At 42.6% G+C, this 20,244-nt stretch overlaps 2 protein-coding genes across 4 annotated transcripts; both read left to right on the top strand.

Annotated features, from left to right (window-relative positions):
• The first annotated feature begins 1,446 nt into the window (after window positions 1-1,446).
• On the top strand, window positions 1,447-5,218 carry hrh2a (histamine receptor H2a). Of its 3 annotated transcripts, XM_070836901.1 has the most exons (5): window positions 1,447-2,576; window positions 2,759-2,930; window positions 3,330-3,503; window positions 4,578-5,072; window positions 5,114-5,218. In XM_070836901.1, the coding sequence occupies exons 1-3, from the start codon at window positions 1,571-1,573 to the stop codon at window positions 3,337-3,339; spliced, it is 1,188 nt and encodes a 395-aa protein (XP_070693002.1). In that variant the 5' UTR covers window positions 1,447-1,570; the 3' UTR covers window positions 3,340-3,503; window positions 4,578-5,072; window positions 5,114-5,218. The 3 variants fall into 3 exon arrangements, with proteins under 3 accessions (XP_070693002.1, XP_070693001.1, XP_070693003.1); XM_070836900.1 differs by having other exon boundaries at window positions 4,578-5,218; XM_070836902.1 differs by having other exon boundaries at window positions 4,586-5,218.
• An 11,702-nt stretch (window positions 5,219-16,920) lies between these two features.
• Window positions 16,921-19,436, top strand: tlx3b (T cell leukemia homeobox 3b). Its single transcript, XM_070836480.1, has 3 exons — window positions 16,921-17,347; window positions 18,392-18,629; window positions 19,253-19,436. Exons 1-3 carry the CDS (start codon window positions 16,921-16,923, stop codon window positions 19,434-19,436), a joined length of 849 nt encoding a protein of 282 aa, XP_070692581.1.
• The last annotated feature ends 808 nt before the right edge of the window (window positions 19,437-20,244 follow it).

The raw sequence follows: 20,244 nt of genomic DNA on the forward strand, positions 1-20,244 counted from the left end.
TTATCAGGAGAATGATCACTATGGAATAAGTCAACATTAAAAGTAACAAATACCTTTACATTTGACAGCAACACACATTAAAAAAAACAAACACCACAGTCATAATAAATAATGTTGTGACTGTATTAATTATTACTATGGCAGTCCCACACAGAATTATTTACCATCATAAATCACACAAGTAACGTTGAAGGGTTTAAATTCAGAATCACACAAACTATGTAGACTTCTTGTTTCACAGATCATGCAGGCCAGAACTAAGTTTAGCTTTAGTGTGTGTGTGTGTGTGTGTGTGTGTGTGTGTGTGTGTGAATCTGTGATTCATCTTTTAATGTGATTACACACTTCATTGGAAACTCATCAGAGAATAAAAACAGTGTTTAAACAACAAGTTTACTTGTTTCAAAGGCAGATTTTGTGTACATTTTCCAACAAACTGTGAGTCACGATGCCAAAAATGTATCTTTCTTATCAGCTCCCACAAACCTGGTACCAAATTAGTACTGTGACTTAAGTTTGGTTGTACTTGATTTCTTTTTATTTTCTAGTTCATGTCTCTGCTCATCCAAGAATATTTTGGATATACACTACATGAGTGCATTTCATTGTTTAGTGTCCATATTGATCCATAGATAGAAAAATGGAGGCTCAGAGGGCATGTTTACCAAAAGATATGAATAGCTGTAATCATAAGTGGCTTTTAATTTTTTTCATTCAGTTACAGTTGTCATACTTTAATAGTTTAATGCATGTAAGTGTGGTTAATCTAATATATCACAGGGATTGTAAGAAATCATCTATCAACAATCAGTAAGTTATATATGATAAGTTACAGTTATAACCAAATAAAAGAAAGTAAGTGCTCTTGGCTGTGTAACATGTGAAACTCCTGATTGCCAACTGTGTTTCTCATCTCTGTCCACTAGGTGACACCACAGTGATACAAGATGGTGTTGAAGCCAAGGTGATGAAATGGACCACCAGGGATCAGATACGCAGACAGAGAGCTGTTCAACAGCCATCACAGACATTTCAAAAGCCAGGCATAATGCTGATTTGCAGTTCTCAGTAGCAGCATTTTTCAAGAGACAAACATTCTTCAACCAACTTCTTGCAAGACCTTTTTGATGCATATTTTTGCGTGTGGATGGGAAAGCTGGTTTGGACAAGTCACAGGAGAGTTGTAAGCTGTGGCAAACAGCTAACAGCAAACAGTCAAGTAAATTATCACCCAAAACAGAGGAGATATTGGGAGAGAGAGGGAGACAGGGATCACATGTGGCCATGATCTTAAGTAACATCTGACCATGGACATATTGAGATTAGATTGTATGCATCTTAATAAATGGGAGCACTCAAACTGAGTGAACATATTTGATAACATATATATATATATATATATGTATATATATATATGAGCCCACAGCTCATAATGTGAATGACTTATTTGCAAAAAGCGAGACCTCTCATCTAGTTTAAGTCTGAGTCTGAGACTTAAGAAAACATAACAATGGTTCACATAGAGCTCCAATGATGTCATCAGCCTGTCTGCAGTGAAGCACCAGCAATAATGTTGTCAAACGTGATGCTGGGTGTCCTCCTGTCCCTCCTCATCCTTCTGACTGTCGGTGGTAATGTGCTGGTGTGCCTGGCTGTCTGCGCCTCTCGACGCCTCCGCTGCCTTACTAACTGCTTCATCGTGTCGCTAGCTGTCACAGACTTGCTGCTCGGCGTCTTGGTCCTCCCTTTCTCCGCCCTCCTTCAGCTAAACAATGAGTGGCCGCTTGGCCCGGTCTTCTGCAACTTCTACATCTCCATGGATGTCATGCTGTGTACTGCCTCCATCCTCACCCTGCTGGCCATCAGTGTGGACCGCTACCTGGCAGTGACTATGCCTCTGAGATACACCTCACTGGTGTTGCCATGGAGGGTTGCTGTGGCCATGGCTAGTGTTTGGACAGTGTCTGTGGCCGTGTCTTTCTTGCCCATCCAAATGGGTTGGAACACTGTTAATGGGACAGTGCAGAACCACGGGCCTTGGGCTCCAAAGGGGAAATGTCGTTTCGAGCTGAACAGACCATACGTACTGACCGACTCCCTTCTTACTTTCTACCTGCCTCTGGTGGCAATGTGCTGGACCTACCTCCGAATACTTCGCATTGCACGGGCACAGGCCAAGCGCATTATCAGTGCCCGACCCACTTGCATCACTAGCTACAACTGCAGGGACAATCCTTCCACCAGCACCACTGTTGTCTCCAGTGTTACAGCAGTGGCTCTGCGGGAGCACAAAGCCACAGTTACACTGGCAGCAGTGATAGGAGCTTTTGTGGTGTGCTGGCTGCCGTATTTCCTCTTGTTCACAGTGTTGGGCCTGAAGGAGCATCCAGACCCTAGCACAGTACCAGAGTATCCCATTGTGTTGTGGCTGGGTTATGCAAACTCAGCCCTAAACCCTATTCTCTATGGAGCCCTCAACAGGGATTTCAGGTCAGCATACACTCATCTATTGAGATGTCGATGCCCTTCTTACAGTGGCTGGAGGAGCCGACAGCCATCTCTCACTGTAACAGCAGGTAAAGCATAGAAACAGCTTTAAGTGTGCAGGTAAAACTGTATAGTTTCTGTCTCTTAAGTTTCAGAATCAGCTTCATTTAAGAGTGGATATTTATTTTTGACCAATGAAATGCAACCAGTGCAAATATATTATATGTTTTCCTCAGTTTCTCCTGTCTCCTGTAAATCTTCCTGTCCTCAGCCAGAGAGACGCTTACAGAGGTGACACTGCTGTGTGGCCACACCCCCGACACCTGCAGGGCAGGACTAACAGATCAAAACTTCATGCTTCAAGAAATGAACAGCGGCACATCCACAGCAACTATCCAATTTGCAAATGGCACTGTTTCCACAGATGTTAATGGTAACGAAAGGTAAATTATTATTCAGCATATACTCATCTTATGCTTCAGGAAAATAAACACAAAATGTCATGGGTTGACATGATGTAAAGAAGTCACCAACATCAGCTACGCAGTAAGCTGTAACACGCAGTAACAACATTAAAAAGGAGTGATACTTCACATCCAAATTGGGCTGAAAATGCAACAACACTCACATTCACTCACAATGAGACAAATACGGGGTTAGTGTTTCACCAAGAAAGGACCTTGCAGTGCATCAGTGTGTGTGACACCCTGCTCTCAGTATGTAATTGCACTGGATCGTATATTCTGTCTCTGTCTTACTTTAAAACACAAAATCAGATCAGTGACACAGCCACACAAATGTGCCGTACTCCTCTCATCTCTCATTGCCTTCTATGAGCCCAGGTCGTGCTGAGCCTGTGCTGGTGAGGAGGGGGCACTGTTCACTATACTGTGGTTGCAACCAAGAACCAGAATTCATCAGCGTAAGGAGAGAGAGAGACAAGAAGACTGACAGATTTACAGTCCCTCTATTTGGAAGCCTTCAGTGCCACAGAAGAAGCACCCATAATACACCATGTAAGTAGATATGCATGACATCCCTATAGCTCCCACAGACCATGTCAGGGCCAGAGCAAATGAACTGTGACACAGATCCTAGCTGTGTCATCCACGGAGCATCACGCCATATGGCAATGTGCTTATTAGGCCAAGAAATCTGCTTTCAGCACAGAGGAGAGACATTATCCAGTTTCACATCCTGCTTTCATTTCTTTGTTTGCACTTTTGCAAACAACATTGACTAAGTGGTTTGCTCTTTCTTTGTACATACTTGTAAAGTGTGTATTAGTTAAAGACAAAAAGACAAAAGTAGCTTTTTCTTCAAGGTTACCAACAGTACAATACTGTAGCATTCAGCACACAGACAGAAAATCCCATACAGAAGAGCTATCTATGTATGTCTGTCTATGCAAAGTAAATGTGTGTATGTATTAATACTGTCCTCAGATTTGCTGCCTAGTACTTACTGTATTCAACTGTGAGAACAGTAAAGCATTTTAAATACATCAAATTAATTAAAAGCAACATCATATAACACTTCCCAAAATTCGCTGTGTCTGCCCACATAAACACATTCTTATAAACTGAGAGTAAAAGATGTTTAATATGGCCAGATAGGGTGAAAAAAGACTTACTAATTATGCTTAGTCGTGTAAAAATCATGTCATATAACTAATTATATATAACTAATTTTCTACTGATATTATTCCACTTAGTGTAATATAGTGTATGTTCTGGTGCAAAATTGTTACAAGTGTAATTATTTGCAGTTTTTGTTTGGAAAAATAGACTATGAACTGTACATTCATGGAAATTCATGCTCTTTTTTCCAGGTGATACAATAGTTTTGTATGTGCACACCACTTTTAACCTCTCCAGCATCTGTACTACCTTCTAAAAATGTATGTGCAATCCTGTATTGTAAGTGATTACTGATACAGCAAACTGATAAATCACCAAACCAAGAGTAGGAGCTAATTCACACTCGCCACAGCAGCCAAGTGAATGATTCTTTCCTCCCTGCATATTGTGCACCCAAAATGATTGAATAGAATGTACCTTATGATCCTCTTCATTTGTGTGTCTTCTCAGCCTCTTAGCAATCACTGTACCCATAATTTAACTAACAAAAATGGGAGCAAATGGGACCTCCGCACCTCATCAGCAAGAACCAACAGTGTGCACACAGCCAGCCTCTATCCGTTCAGGACCGAACAAATGATGACGCTTCTTCGTGGACGAAGCAAAGAGTCTAGTTGACTGACAAAATCCTTCCACTACATCCAGCCATCACATGGGACAACATGTGGCCCTGATATGCTCTTGAACTAACTGTGGAGAGTGTTGAAGCCCTAGAGGACTAAATGAGAAGAGCCGATTAATTTGTTATTAGTTCTTTTATGCTGACTCAAGAGTGCTCTCCAGTGGAAACACGGAGAATCACATATTTAACCTGGACAAAGTAAAAGGAACTTAATGTTTCACAAAATCAGGGAACGAAGGAGAGAAATTGATAAAACAGACTTTTTTACACTTATCGTTTGATTTAGAAAACATTGAAATGTGTTACATTTGAATGTGTAACATGTAAATTAATGTTATGTGTATATTTTGAGGAATTCCTCCAGATTTTGTCTTTACTGTTGCTCATTCAGTGGCATAAAGCTGGAAAATGTATCTATTGTATCATAATGTAAAAGTAACTGAGGACTGAAAAATAATGGCATGTACTGTTCCTCCAAAATAGAAAATTACAACCATGCTGCGCCAATAAAGAGTAGCTTGAATAAAGAATAGAATATATACTACCATTTTGGAGGCGATACAGATGGGCTGTAGTCAAGTATGGATTGGGATTATCATGTGGGATGATACGGAAAACACTGTATGGAAACAATTCATCACAGCTGTCAGCACACATCCCCTCAAACTATTGCCACATTAACACTTAACCTTCTCCATACTTCAAGCTATTTCCTTTGAGGGCTGACACAAGTGTACATAATATCCATCTGCATGTCAGATACCAGCTGGAAACAAATGATGGAGGGGATTTTACAACCCATTCAACCATATGGAAACACTCATTTGGCATTTATAGCAATCTGAATCGTCATTTTTTTCAATTCAGCTCCACAGATTTTGTTTTTTCTGTTATTCATTTGGGGAACATTAGCTGAGCTTTACTAAAGGAACTTCCTGCTCCACCCTCATTCACACCAACATCCATATCTGTTGACTGATGAGTAACTCTACCGGAGGTTTAGGGATAAGTTCTGAATTTAATAGTCTATCAATCTGTCAATCAATAGTCACATGTCATATGTATTTATATACAAATATAAATAACAAAATACACAGTCCTCATTCAGTCATGCACTTTAACGCCTTCCTGCGAAGATGTATTTTTGGGAGCACTCAAAGGATTAGAGGAGTTACTCCCAAAAAATACATAGTAAATAAATGTAAACCACCATTAACATTAAAGCTTAGCAAAACAACTGCACCAAATCCAAACTCATATAAGGAGGAAGCTCCATAGTGGAGAGAGTAGTGTTGGAATTAGGAGTCAGCAGTGTAAAAAAACTCCTTAGTCCTCTCATATGAATGTGACTGGATGTTACTAGTTAGCTGGTAGTTGAGATGAAGCATCAATAAGCCAGTGATACTGAGCATGAATGAAACAGCTGAAGCCAAACTGTGCTGAGTGTTTTGCCTAAACGAGTGAGTGGACGTGCTCAGTCGGCCAATAAAGACCCCGGTGCACTGTGTTTGAAAATGTAGAAATTATTATTCCATCATGTTCTATCACTATCAGCAACTACACACACACACACACACACACAATACATAACACACATCCTCATATGACCAGACAACAAATAGTAGCATAGTTCTCAAACACAGTTTTCAGTTTGTGATCACTCTACTTATTCATTACCCACATCAGAAACATGACATCATGTCCTTTTTGGGGCTGCACATGGGGCAATTTAGTTTATCAGAAGGGTAATGTTACCATATCTTTAGCCTGATAGTTTGTAGCTTTATTGCCGGTGTTGGGAAAAATAACAGAGCATATCCCTCCAATGTGGCCCAGCAAAAAGACATTGTTCATGAAAACACAGAGAAGAATTTCATACTTAATAAACTGTAACTTTGACAGCTACCCAGCTGACTTGACTTTGGCCATGCAGACTGCAGAAGCTTTTCATCAGTCTTGGCTGAACGTTAGAATACATTTTTGCACTGAAGTGGGAAAGGATTTTGGCCCCCCCATTTCTTACAGAGGAGCGCTAGACAGGACCACAGTGAACAACTCTTTCCATAAACTTTGCCATTTAAACTATAAATTATTAGCATGATAACAAACTATACCAAATCCAAATGTATAATTTAAGCTTTAAAAAGGCTTTGAAAACAATCTGACTCACACTGTGATGAAAATGACAAGCAGATGCAGTTTTTTCATGGCTGAAAACCAGGATAGTTAATAGGCTGGTTTTATCTGTAGTCTCTTCTCTCTAACTGAAAGACATTCATTATGCTTTCATGTCTTTGAGTCGATCTGTTCCTACATGAACATCGTACATCCTTTGGGAGTTATGGTCACTTGCCACCCATTTGGATCCCTCTCTCTTTTTCAGAGTGACCACTGACAGCTCAAACTACATGAAAACCATTCATCATTGCTTCTTTAACATCATATTAATGTGGGGTAAAACAGAAAATATAGACTCTTTCTGTCACTCTGACACACAGATCCACACACACACAGCGCACACATCCGACAAGCTCTGTATAAGCTATCAATCATAGATATTGTCATTATTCAACTGTGTCATGGACAAGCTCCTCTCTCTCTCTCTCTCTCTCCATCTCTTTTGTCTCCTCTTCTCTCTCTTTCTCTCTCTCCCTCTCTCTCTCTGTCACACACATAGACAGACGAGAGAATCATGAATCATAAATCTTATGAATGCCATCTAAAGACTGCTCAGCGCTATGAGAAAGAGAGATGATTGATAGATCTGAGTGACTGTGGCGAAAGCAAAGAAGATGGACAGAAGGTTGTAACCAGCAACACCGACGTCTGAAACTGCAGTTCAAGGGTCAAACACATCGGAGGAGGCACAATATGGCCAAGAAGGAAGGAGAAAACGGGGGGGAAGAGGGGAGGGAGTAAATGGTTGAAGGGGAAGGGAGAGAGGAGGGAGAGAGAAGGGAGGAGGAGGGTGTGGGGGGATGCTGCCACAGTGAGGCTAAAGCCATAACTCATCTTTTATTAAAAATAATGAAAAAAACTTAATGAGTTAATAATATCATGGAGAAAGAGATAGGGAGTGAGACAGAGATGGAGGAAGGGACAGGAGGAAGGAGGAAAGAGAGGAAAAGAAGAAAGGAAAATGAGAGAGAAAACAGAAGAGGCAGAAAACAGAACAAGGTCAATGTGTGTCTCTTTTCACCCTTTGGTCATTTATTCCTGTTTTCAAAGTTCACGCAAGAACCATTACAGCGGCAGGGAAAATCATAGCGATCTCCGTCTTTCTGCCGACATAAATCCCAAAGCGTGCTTGGTAATTAAAGGTACTTAACAACCAATTAACAGTGATGAGCTAAATTAGCAGGATATTGTCTCCTTTGACTAGGCTACTGCATTATCAGTGTATTGAAACAGCAATGAACAAACCTCAGTGGCCCGTGTTTGCATGTAGGCAAATGACGGATTAATTACTATTAAAACATCAGCATCTTAATGAGCTTGGAAACAATTAGAGAGGTCGTTAGCATGTGGAGAACGGCTGTGAACAGGAGATGGGGGGAGTGAGCACAAAACAAGAGAGAAATCTTCATTGGGAAGCAATACTGATTAAATGGACGTACGGTCGCACTCATCGCCCAATATCCATGGACCTATTAAATACATGACATCACCATTTGTCTTTTCTACCATTGAGCTACTTTTCTCCTGCCATCATCTTCCCCCTTTTTCACTGGCTTCCCCAACTCTCTGCCTTCGTTTCGCCTCTCATAAAAAGCCTTTTTCTTGCTCTTCCATTCCCTTCTCCACTTTCTGCTTTTTCACTCCCATTTCTTCCTTCCCTCCTTCATGCTTGGGGGGCACAGTCCTGTGAAGGAATTTAATATGCAACTTTTATATGAGAAACCAATCGCATACGTCTGGGTCTATTGGGCTCGCAATCTATCGGCCCGGACGGCTAATGCAATAGAGAAAGCTGGGGCTATTTATCACACAGGGAGCTATCTTTTCCTCTCTCTCTCCCACTCTGCCCTCGCTCTCTCTGTCTTTATTCAAGCCCAGATTCCTGGCTGCCACTAAATCAGGCCAACTATGAGCTATGGCTGCCCAGAGGGCATCTCCTTCTTTATAGGGGGATTTGGATTTTGTATCTACTGGTTCCTCAGTGGTCGTTGAGACTGTACTAACGGAAGCTATAAACATTCAACAAACAAAGGCAACAACTTAAATGTCCCTCCATCCCAACTGTAATGATCATGAACGTGTAGAGATATATGGAAGGAGGAGGGTACATAAACCTGATGAATAAGATATCATGGCATTTACAGTGATGCTGCAGAGATTTGTTTCTGTGCGTGTCTTCAGATAGAGAGGCAGAAACACATATGAAGACTACGCCCGCATGGACACGGGTATACATGCTATACTGTTATAGTGAGCAAATATGTTATAATTCACATAACAGTATAAACATTAGTCGTACTCAGCAGCAGCACCACTTCAAAAGTGTCCTGCTGAACAACAAAAGCCACAGTGCGTGGAGCACGCTGCCCACCTGCAGCAATTAAAATGACTCAGAAAACCAAATTCATTTCAACAAATTAGCCACATTACCGGCCACTGTGTAATCGCTGATGGCAATTAATAAGAAATTAGTCACAATCAGCCCTATATTAACATCTCACCCAGGGGCCGCGGCTGGAAATTAATAACCGGAGATTCATCTCTCTTACTGTCTTTCTGGCTCTCTCACTCTGACACACACACACACACACACACACACACACACACACACACACACACACACACCTATGCCCACCTATATTGCTCATGAATCTCCTCTAAGACACTGATTTTTTCTGTGTGGATCGTCTCATATGATCCGCAATCTGCTCGTGTCAGCTAGCCAGCTTCCTCTTTACTGGGGTGTGAAAACCCCCTGAAAGAGTTGAGTGTGTGTGTGTGTGTGTGTGTGTGTGTGTGTGTGTGTGTGTGTGTGTGTATCTTCTCACCAGAAGCTGTACTGTCAACACATGTGCTATGAACAGTTCATGGGCATGTGGACATACAGTATATATATATAGAGAGAGATATATACCATACACTGTATATCTGTGTGGTGTGTACTGTATGTGTATATGTGTGTGTGTGAGAAAGGTGCTACACAAATGGGGAGGGGGCATAGGTGGAGACTGGGCCCGCCTCTAGGGGTCCTCACACCAATCAGCACAGCGCACCAAGAATCAATTAACACCAGTGGGAGGGGGCAGAGGGTAAGGCATCACACACACTTAAACACACACACACTGTACACACGCACACTGCCCACACACATGGTACTGTCTGAGGAGATATCCATCAGATCGCACATTGCGCGATATGCCAATGTGTGTGTGCGTCTATCTGTGTGTGTCTTTGAACGTGTGTGTCCCCATCCCAGTGTGCCCCGGTCTCTCATGGTGTGAGGTTGGGGAACAGATTGGGGGTCAGCAGGGGGGTCAGGCCAGGGTCACCCCCATCTGAGCCGTGTGTGTGTGTGTGTGTGTGTCAGTTCTACATGTGTGTGTAGCACAGCCTGACCACCACTTCCAGGGCTCACTGGCAGGCAGAAGTGAATAAGATGGATGATGTTGATTCATACTACGAATTCATTGCTCCCCCTGAATCCATAGAGAATAAATACATCCACAGAAATTATGAAGCAAGGGACCAAAATGAGCATCTCACATTTTATATTCCTTTTTCACTTTTTCTCTCTATGTCTCTCTCTCTCTTTTTCTCTCTCTCTTTGTCTCTCTCTGATGTGGGGACAGCTGCCAGGTACATGAAAGCCATTCATCATTGCATCTTTACCATAAAATTATTGACAGAGAGGAGTGCGAGGAGCTTTATTGGCAACATTTTACAAGGTTGGACAAAGAGAAAAGTCAGCAGGAAGGTGAAAACTTGGATTGAAGAATAAGAAAAGGCACCCAAGGACGATTTTTAGGATAGTGTGGCTGCTTAGCTACGGAGGAGAGCAGAGAAGAGAGACCAAGAAAGCAAGACAAGACATTTCCGCTGCAACAGACAAAACAGAACGGCCAAATAAAGTGATCAAAGAGTGTCTACCATTTGCCCATGAACGTTCCACTGCGAAACCCCACCTCTTTCCTCTTCCTCTCTCTCTCTCTCTACACATTGCCGTCTCCATCTGTTAGCCCGTTGCACTCGTCCGTCCACTACCCCCCCTCCCTCGTTTCCTCTCCTCCTCTGCTCCTCTCTGGCCTTCCTACCCTGAGGGAGGTAAGGTGATCTCCCTGTGCTGGTGTAAGTGACTGGTATTAGTCTCCTTCTCTGTCTGTCTGTTTGATCCCGGCACTAATGACTCCACAGGGACTGGGGTCTGATAATGGGAAATCAATATAGAGAATAGCGCTCTGGAGTGGCCTCACTTAGCTCTCGCTCTTTCACGCCTCACAGCAAAGTGCCTCTGTGTGTGTGTGTGTGTGTGTGTGTGTGTGAGGAGGGGCGTAGTGCAGTGCAAGCATGTGTATCAAGGAAATCTGTGTAAGTGAGCAGACTTTAAATATAGGCCCCCTGGTGCATATAAGTGCACAAAATATTCTTTAGTTTCATGTTTTTCCAATCAAATGACGGATTATTTGCACTTCTTTGGGCTGAAAAAAATTCTGCAATAAATGCAGACATTCTGGGGTCATCCGGCACTAATATGCATGTGTGGCTGTGTATATCTGAGCGTGTGTGTCTAATCGGTCACACTCCTGCGCCTGGGGCCAGACAGGTGGGGCTGGTGGCATGAGGCTGGTGCCCCCCCTCCACCCTGAGGGGCCAGAAGGCCCAGCAAAGCAGGGGGCTGGAGTAGCTCCCTCTGCCAGGCACCAGAGCACTATGGCTGGTGGCAGCTGGTCCTCTGTCCCTCCCTCCCCTCCTCCCCTGCATCAGCGCCCCGCGGGCAGGCAACAGGAGGGGTGAGGAGGTCAAGAGGCAGGAGAGAATGGGTGGAACGGCAGCGACATTCAGGATAATCGGCTTTTATGAAGCAGAGAGGACACAGACAGAGAGAGACGGGAAACACGGCTCTGACACAATGCAACTGACTACAAGCAGTAATGAATTAACACATTAGCGCCACGACCAGGGGCGTTCAGGAGCACTCAGCTGCTCTTAAACACAAATCCACACTGGCACACCCTCTCTCACACACACATAAATCAGTCATAAGTCATTAAAGCAATAGCAAACACACTCGCTTATTAATTACATCAGTCATTTTGTGAATGGCAGATCCCTGTGAAAGCCAGTGACTATAATCAGGGACAAAAAATGTCTCTTACTTTTATTTGGCACTAGATAAGACAGAGATTAACTCTTAAAAGTACAACCAAGACGAGACAATGCCATGGGAATCCTCTTATCCAAACTCAAGCCATGTGTTCAATTATCATCAGCCCCAAATGATCCCCATTAATGCTTTAACTCTTTCTCTCACATCTCAATCTTAGCCATCCATCCATCCATCCTGTCTTTGCTCTCCGCTCTCCGTCCATCCCTATAATTCACGTCTGTGCGGTTACTTACTTCCCTTTCTCACTCTCTTCCTCTCCATCCTCCTCTCCCTCCCTCCCCGACTTTTAACCAGCGTGAAGAGGCAGCCATGCATTCAACCATCAGACAGGCTAACATGGTCCGCCCTCACACACGCACACACAGAGTCAAAGCATATTTTTCCTCAAGTGTAACGAGAATGCAATGTTCATTGAAACAAATATCTACTATATCAGGACATCTTTATGTGGTTAAATGTGCATCCTGATACTTGCAGAGAAAAAAGCTTACATGACTGATTTGTATACAAGAAAATCACACTGAAAATCCCTCTATTGGTTGCCGTTCTCCAAGTGAAGAGTATATCAAATAATCCACCACAACATTTTCATAATCAGCTGCTGCAACATTTTAAAAGCAACATTTTTGCTGGCATGACTTATCTGTCCTCAAATAAAGAGAACCTTTTGGGATGACAGCTTTCATATGTGGTAATTAAAATCCTTTCATATCTACAAAGCAATATATTTGACATTTACGGTGACATTTTACATGGTTTATCTGCTTTTTAAGTGCCTGGCAGATAAATTGTGTCTACACAGTGCACAGAGCAATGGTCCAGTGACAGCCAGGGGATGATGATGGCCCTGACCTGGTCCCTGATGGGGGATCCCATTCCTCTCTTCTCATCCAACAATCCCACTGAGCATGTCAATATGAAACACAATCCCGCCCCCCCCCCCTCCCCACACTGGGGCCATGCTAGGCTCCCCCTCAGTTATAGACAAGACAAGCTTATATTGACAGGGTGAGTCCGTAAACCGCTGCATCTGTGTGTGCTTGTGTGACAAGGTGTGACAAGATGCACGGCGTGCTATGGAGAAAAGTGTAAATTAGACCAAATCAAGTCAACAAACACTAAAACACATTTTCACTATATTGCACTCAATGTGAGCGTGATTTGCTACAAGGCTTTTGTTGTATGTGGGTTGAAGGAAAGCGGGCCGTAAAGCTTTGTTTACCAAACTTTAAAAAATCCACAGCCTTGTAAATGTTGTCAGATGGCCGATGCCAGTGTCTTTCAGCTTAATACTACCTATATTAAATAGTTTAAATATTTCATAAGGGCGGTTTTTAGAGCGAGGGAGGGGAAATCGTTATCTGCGGTAAAGTTTCATTAACTGGTCCCCATTTCGCTGCGAGGCAAACTCATCTCCTCTTATTGTAATAAAACAATCTCTCTCTCTCTCTGGGTGCCGCTATCCACTCAACTCTCTCCACCGCCTCTCTCCTTCTCTTTTACATCATAATAATACACTACATCCCCTTTAAATGCACTATTACTTACCGCTGCCTTTTCATATTGTAACATCACGGGCACTTTAGCGACAATATAAAAGCGTGTCATTCATTATTCAGAAGCAGCCGGCCTCGTCCCCCTTTTAAAAAGTCAGGCGCGCTGCTGAAATTGATAACGGCGCAGAGACGCGCAATAAAAACGCAGCCCCCGGGTACCGAGCTGCAGCCCAGACCCCCGATTATGCAGATCAAGTGGTAATTTCTCAAACAAATCGCACTCTTTCACTCTTTTGTTGTCGTTTCTTTTTGGACTTTTGGAATCAGGGTGTCAGCATTTATATTGCCAGTGGGGGGGGAAACGAGGATTGATGTGCGTCTTAATTGTTGGTGCGGGCTGTAGGCTCCTCAGAAACACTTTCTAAATATTTTGGCCTAAACGAAATCACCTCAAGGCTGCTGTTTAAAAGGGGGGTTGTGTGTGTGTGTGTGTGTGTGTGTGTGTGTGTGTGTGTGTGTGTGTGTGTGTGTGTGTGTGTGTGTGTGTGTGTGTGTGTGTGTGTGTGTGTTTAAATTGACTCTTGGTGTCAATTATTTTTTGCCTTTTCTGCTGTAATCATGATGCAATGAAATGATCCGACATGTCCACGTCCAGAACATCAATAAATTCATAAAGGCTGGAAGGAGGCGGGCTGGGGCTTCTCCTGGTGTGTTTTGGATAACCGGTGTCACGGTGGTATCCCGACAGGTCAGAGCTAATGTGTCATAATCACTCATAATCATTGGATTACACCGGATTACCAACACCCAACATCTGCAACCAGTGGGACCCCGTCTGCTCCGTACAGGCTGGAGCTAGGGGACTGCCTTCACTCTGTGGAGGATTCAGGATAAACGCAATAATTATTAACTTTCATAAAGCACTTGTAGCCCAAGCGTCCGTTTCACTGTAAGTGGCAATGTTATAAAGCAATTAAATTCATTTTAATGTGCGATAGATGCACAATCTTCGCCATAATTACTGGCGGGGAATTGTTTTTGCAAATGTCATCAAGAGAAACATGAAAATGTCCACAAAGATGACAGCTATAACAGACCAATTCTCCCCCATCAAAAGCCACCGGTGAGCTCACATATGGCAGGGTGGACCGGCCAACACTCAGAGTCTGTCCATATTGCCAAACAAACACCTCGGGCCTTGTCCAATCTCATATTGCTTCATAAGACTTTATTGTGAAGGGCGAGATGCGGATCCTTTTTAAAATATACATTAGCCACTATCTTTGCATTTCTGTTTGATTCTGTGGTGTATAAGCTCACAAATTACATTTTAACCGATTATATTTTATTCTATTATATGGATTATTTTATGCAGTTTAACACAGACTAGCAGATAAAGAATTTTCTTAAATAATGGATTGTGATGACAAAAACACTAATGGACTGAAAGGACATAAAATTTAGCAGAGAATAACCCAAATACTAAAACTGAATTATTAACAAAGCTCAGACATTAAACTACATGCCTGCAAAATAATGATTAATGGACATGTTAAATAGATCTTTTAAAAGCCTACAAATACACGCCCCATTGTCAGTAAATGAATATGTTGGGCATTAGTTGGTTAAAGTACTGTAACGTGATAGCTTAAAAAGCCACCTGCCGCATCCAAACCCGATGCGCATTTGTCTGTCCCTGAGACAAGTTAGTGAAAATGTGATTATCCGGTCACTTTGGGCGCCTGTTACATTGAATCTGAGCGGTTAGCAGCTTCTAGAGCCCGGATACTTTATCTGAAGTAGCCCATGGCCTTCCCTTGTCAGGTCATTTAATGTGACACTGGCTACCAGGAACAAATAAAGCCACGGACTGCTTTGCCATGCTCAATGGGTGCTGGGGATTCACTGCCAATGTTCAATTAGGATGTCTTCTTATTTAAAAACCAAAAAAAAGGGACGTGGTGGGTTTCATGTGCGTAATTACGCACCGGTAAAATGATAACTCTGTCTTTATCGTTTTTAATTCTACTTAAATGATCTCCCAGTACACACCATATCTAATAAAAGCTGTTGAAATTCATTAAAAGAAAATGTTTTTTCAGTGATTTTACATAATTTAGACAGCAAACCAAAGCGAATAAACACGAGCATAACTGTTCTGCATTTGCTTTCAAGGTGGAAACAATTCAGTGTTTTTAGTTGCAGCTTAAAAGGAGTTGAAAACATTAAACGCCACAGTGCTGGCGAGTATCAAAGAAATATAAAAATAACATTTGATTATGAGGTGTGGACGATGTAAAAGGATTTACATTAAAAATGAATATAAATTGAACCCAATATTTCTTCATCTTCTTCTCTTCTTTATAATGTAGCCATGATAAATAGTCTCTGGGTTATAAAGCATCTCCAGCTTCCAACCAGTGAACTGTGAACTGATTATTCCCACATATTCCACATGTGTCAGATGATACAGGCTGAGGAGATGGCGCAGACAGCAAGAGGACCAATGAAGCGTACTTTGTCTAATCTGAAAAGTGTTAATGAGCAGAAGCATCAATTCATCAGATCCTAAGGTGTGTAAAAAGTTTTCCATCTGATATCATTCGTCAGCAAAACTTAGACACCCGTTCACGGCGACTACATTTATGGGGACAAGCAGAAAACTGAGGGATGACTGACAAAACACGATTTGGTTGAAACGATAAAATATTACACGTTTGTCGACATGAACCTTGAAGAAATCCATGTTTTGTTTTGTTTTTTTAATTTAATTTAATTTTTTTACATATCCCCTATAAATTCCCATGAAGTTGTCGCTTGCTCTTGACTCTCCCTCTCTCTCTCTCTCTCTGCTTTATAATGATAAAAAACGACAACATCAAATAGTGACTCACTAAAAAGGCACGAAGATGCCATATCTTGCCATAACAAGCTGACGCCCGTGGTTATGGGAAATCTTGGTTATTGTGCCAAATCGTGGGCCTACCCCCATTAACATTCAATCAGTCATTGTGGTGCGAGCCAATGAATGGTGGAGAGGGATGGAGGAGGACGGAGCTGCTAGACGGAGCGTTTTGACGCGCTGAGAGGAGGACAGAGCGTCACATCTCTCCAAACGCCCATCAAACTTTCAGCACAGCCTGTAGAGAGGACCCAGTCCTCTGGAAGAGGCCTGTTAGAGACAACAAGGACACGCTGGATTCTGGACAGGCAGCTGGACAGCGATGGAGACACTACTGGCGACGACTTTTGGTGCAGTTTGACCCTGCTGTGAATCCCCCTGAAAACATCCTGTTCAGTTTTTCTCGTCCTTTTTGCGGCAGAGCGACGAGGATGGAGCAAGCACCCAGCGCGCCGAGCCCTCCTCCCAAACCGGCCCATCACGAGCCCATCAGCTTCGGCATCGACCAGATCCTGGGAGCTGGTACGGAGCCAGAAAACGGGCGCACGGCTGGAAGACAAAGTGGATCCGATCTGAGCAACGGGGACGGTTATTACAGTTTAGGAAGCCCGACCGGGGCCAGCGCGCCCTCTTACACCGCGCTGTCCATCTCCCTCTCCGGTATAATGCCTCCGGTGGAGGCTTCAGGTTCATACGGGGAGAGCAGGAGTCTGGGCAGCCGAGGAGTGATTCGAGTCCCGGCCCACAGACCCATGACAGCACCGGGACCCCCGGCCTCCGTCCAGAGCGGCGTCCCTGGGTTTGGAGGGCTGTGCTTCCCATGGATAGGAAACAGGTTCGCCAAGGACAGAATATCAGGTAGGCCAGCTGTTAGACCTAATGGGCTCCCCTCATTAATATTTCATTATGTTTAAAATGTCAGTAATGCTGCTGAACCGACTTAAAAACACAAACACCTTTGCCAAATATTTGTGAAGCCTGTGGACAGCCAGCTGGAACACTTTAATTATTCAAATGGCTTAAAACAAAGGAGATATACAACAGGAAGCAAGTTTAAACGTCCTTTTAAATAATAGAGTATATTACATTTACAGATTATTAAGAAACACCTTGCCTCTGCGTTACTGACCTCACTCTTGTTTCAGGAGCTCAATAGTTCATTTCTACATGATGTGGATGAGAAAAACAAATGTAGTAGTGCACAATCACAATGCCACTTTTGGTTTTAAGCAACCAAACAGCACCAACATGGTCTGTCATTATTTATTGTTGTGAGGAAAATTAATTTTAATGTTTTTAATAGGTTAGGGAAAAAAGAGAAATAAGAATAAACAAACCAATTGGGCAGTCAAATAACTAACTTCTTAAATTATAGTGAAAAGAAAATAATAAACCCTAAATCTAAATAAAAGAATAAATGATGTAAGATTTTTTTTGTATTTAACAAAAAGGTAAGGAAAGTTGAGGTGTAGCCGCTCACTCCGTTTATTTGAATATTGACTAGAGCCTTTATTAGCAAAGGCCTGTGATAGATAATGTAAAGTAAGATAAACAGGCCAACAGGCCGTTGTCCTCTTTAACCCAAAACAACTTTAAGATGAGTATTTATCTATTATTTATAATTGCATTGTTTCCAATCCTTTGGCCAGACTCATGTTTCACAATAAATCCCTGCTCATATATTTCACACAAGGCTTACACAGTCTAAATAGGGAATTGTTGTCAAACAGGGCTGATATCTGTGATATATGGCCTTGGATTTCCATACAGAGTGGGGAGTGAATTAGTCTGTTGTAGAAAATCTCATCTTCCACTCACCGTGGCTCTCTCTCTCTCTCTCTCTCTCTCTCTCTCTCTCTCTCTCTCTCTCTCTGTCTCTCTCTCTCTCTCTGGTCCCTGCAGCGGCTCTGGTGCCGTTCGCCGTAACCAGGCGGATAGGACACCCGTACCAGAACCGGACGCCTCCCAAACGGAAAAAGCCTCGCACGTCCTTCTCCAGAGTTCAGATCTGCGAGCTGGAGAAGCGTTTCCACCGGCAGAAGTACCTGGCCAGCGCCGAGCGGGCAGCTCTGGCCAAGAGTCTGAAGATGACTGACGCACAGGTGAAAACCTGGTTCCAGAACCGCAGGACCAAGTGGAGGTTGGTGGGACGTTTCTACTCGACTCTTTGCTCTCTGCACTCACACTTGTAGCCGCGTTTGATCAGACTTCAGCCGTAGAAGGGTGAAGTCTGTGTCAGGTGTCCCGTTCAAAAATTCAACTTTCCGCATTTAGCAGTTGACCCCCCCGCCCAAAGCAACTTCCTGTGAATTGACCCCGTTGACACGGAAGACAAAAAAAGAAAAAAACAGACAAAAAACATACATAAATAACATAAACAGCAAAAAATAAAAATAAGTATAATAATAATCTGTTTTACATACTTTTGTCCGCAAGTTTTCTTTTTCCTCATCTTGTTCATCAATTTCAAATCTAAATCTAATCTAAAATTGTTTTTTAATTACAGGTTATTACAGGAAATCTGTTTTAAAAGTCTGTTTAAATCAAATTGTATTAAATCATGTCTTCATGGCGTCGCCTGAGACATCATTTTATTTTTATACTAAGAACTTACCACTTCTGCTCTTTGTGCAGCGTGTGGATATTTTCATACTTCTTGACCCTTTCTTGCTGTCCCGTAATCTTATATGTATAACCCCACTTTTTTATGTATCTATTTATTTATTAATGATTATGTTTTTTTTTTCTCCTGTCTTCTTTCAGGAGACAGACAGCCGAAGAGAGGGAGGCGGAGCGTCAGCAGGCCAATCGCCTCATCCTGCAGCTGCAGCAGTCCGCCCTCCAGAAGTCTCTCAGCGAATCAGCGGTGTCAGATCCACTGTGCGCCCATAACTCCTCCCTGTACGCCCTGCAGAACCTCCAGCCCTGGGCCGAGGAGAGGGAATAGGGACCAGACTGCACGCTGTAATCAATAAGCATCATCTACTATCCCTGGGAGGATAAATACATTCAATTAGACCTACGTGAGGACAGTGGGACTTACTTTGATCCATGCAATGGAGAAAAAAAAAATGTTGGACCAGAAAAACTGAGGAACTGGTCGCAGCCATTTGAGTGGGTGGCTGTGAAAACGGACCTGAGATGATGGTGAGTGATGCCTGTCTAGAAGCAAAAACTTTTCTTGGAATAAATCTTGCAAGTCTGTACGTGGGAATGAACAGTGAGACTTTTTTCAAATCCAAAAAGGAAACAGAACTTGTCTTTAAAATGTCTAGTCACCCTGTGATCGTCCATGTTATGCTTGTACTTATTCTTTTCAGCAGAATAAGACCAGAAAGACATTTACCATTTAGACCTGGAGGAAATTAATTCTCTGCAGTGACACACAACATAACCAACTTCTTATTCTGAAACAAACAGACTTTTGTAAAGATTGGCTCTGTGAACACCAGCTAAATATGAGTACATGCATAAAAATGTGATGAGTTTTAAATAAATTCCCTGCTCTAGTTTATCAAAACAAAAAATCCAGATAAAAGCTGGTTCCGATAATGTTCTTTCATTGTTCTGGTGCTTAATCTTTAATCTGATCTCATTTATAAATGTACCCCCTCCAACCACAACGCGCCACCTCCATCACCTGCACACACAGGTGTGGTGCATCACCTTAGCCTAAGAAAATGATGCCTAAAATGTTACATTATAGGGAAAATGCTTTTGCGAGCAGTAATAAAAAGAAAATAGATGTCAGGATA

This window comes from Pempheris klunzingeri, chromosome 9 (genome assembly GCF_042242105.1).
Source record: "Pempheris klunzingeri isolate RE-2024b chromosome 9, fPemKlu1.hap1, whole genome shotgun sequence".
Taxonomy (NCBI): Eukaryota; Metazoa; Chordata; class Actinopteri; order Acropomatiformes; family Pempheridae; genus Pempheris; species Pempheris klunzingeri.

Bases quoted from the DNA above. Each gene is read 5' to 3' on its own strand.
- hrh2a (XM_070836900.1), top strand. From the start codon at position 1,571: ATGTTGTCAAACGTGATGCTGGGTGTCCTCCTGTCCCTCCTCATCCTT. The intron at 2,577-2,758 runs GTAAAGCATAGA...TCCTGTCCTCAG, and splicing joins ATCTCTCACTGTAACAGCAG to CCAGAGAGACGCTTACAGAG.
- tlx3b (XM_070836480.1), top strand. From the start codon at position 16,921: ATGGAGCAAGCACCCAGCGCGCCGAGCCCTCCTCCCAAACCGGCCCAT. The intron at 17,348-18,391 runs GTAGGCCAGCTG...TGGTCCCTGCAG, and splicing joins CGCCAAGGACAGAATATCAG to CGGCTCTGGTGCCGTTCGCC. The intron at 18,630-19,252 runs GTTGGTGGGACG...GTCTTCTTTCAG, and splicing joins AACCGCAGGACCAAGTGGAG to GAGACAGACAGCCGAAGAGA.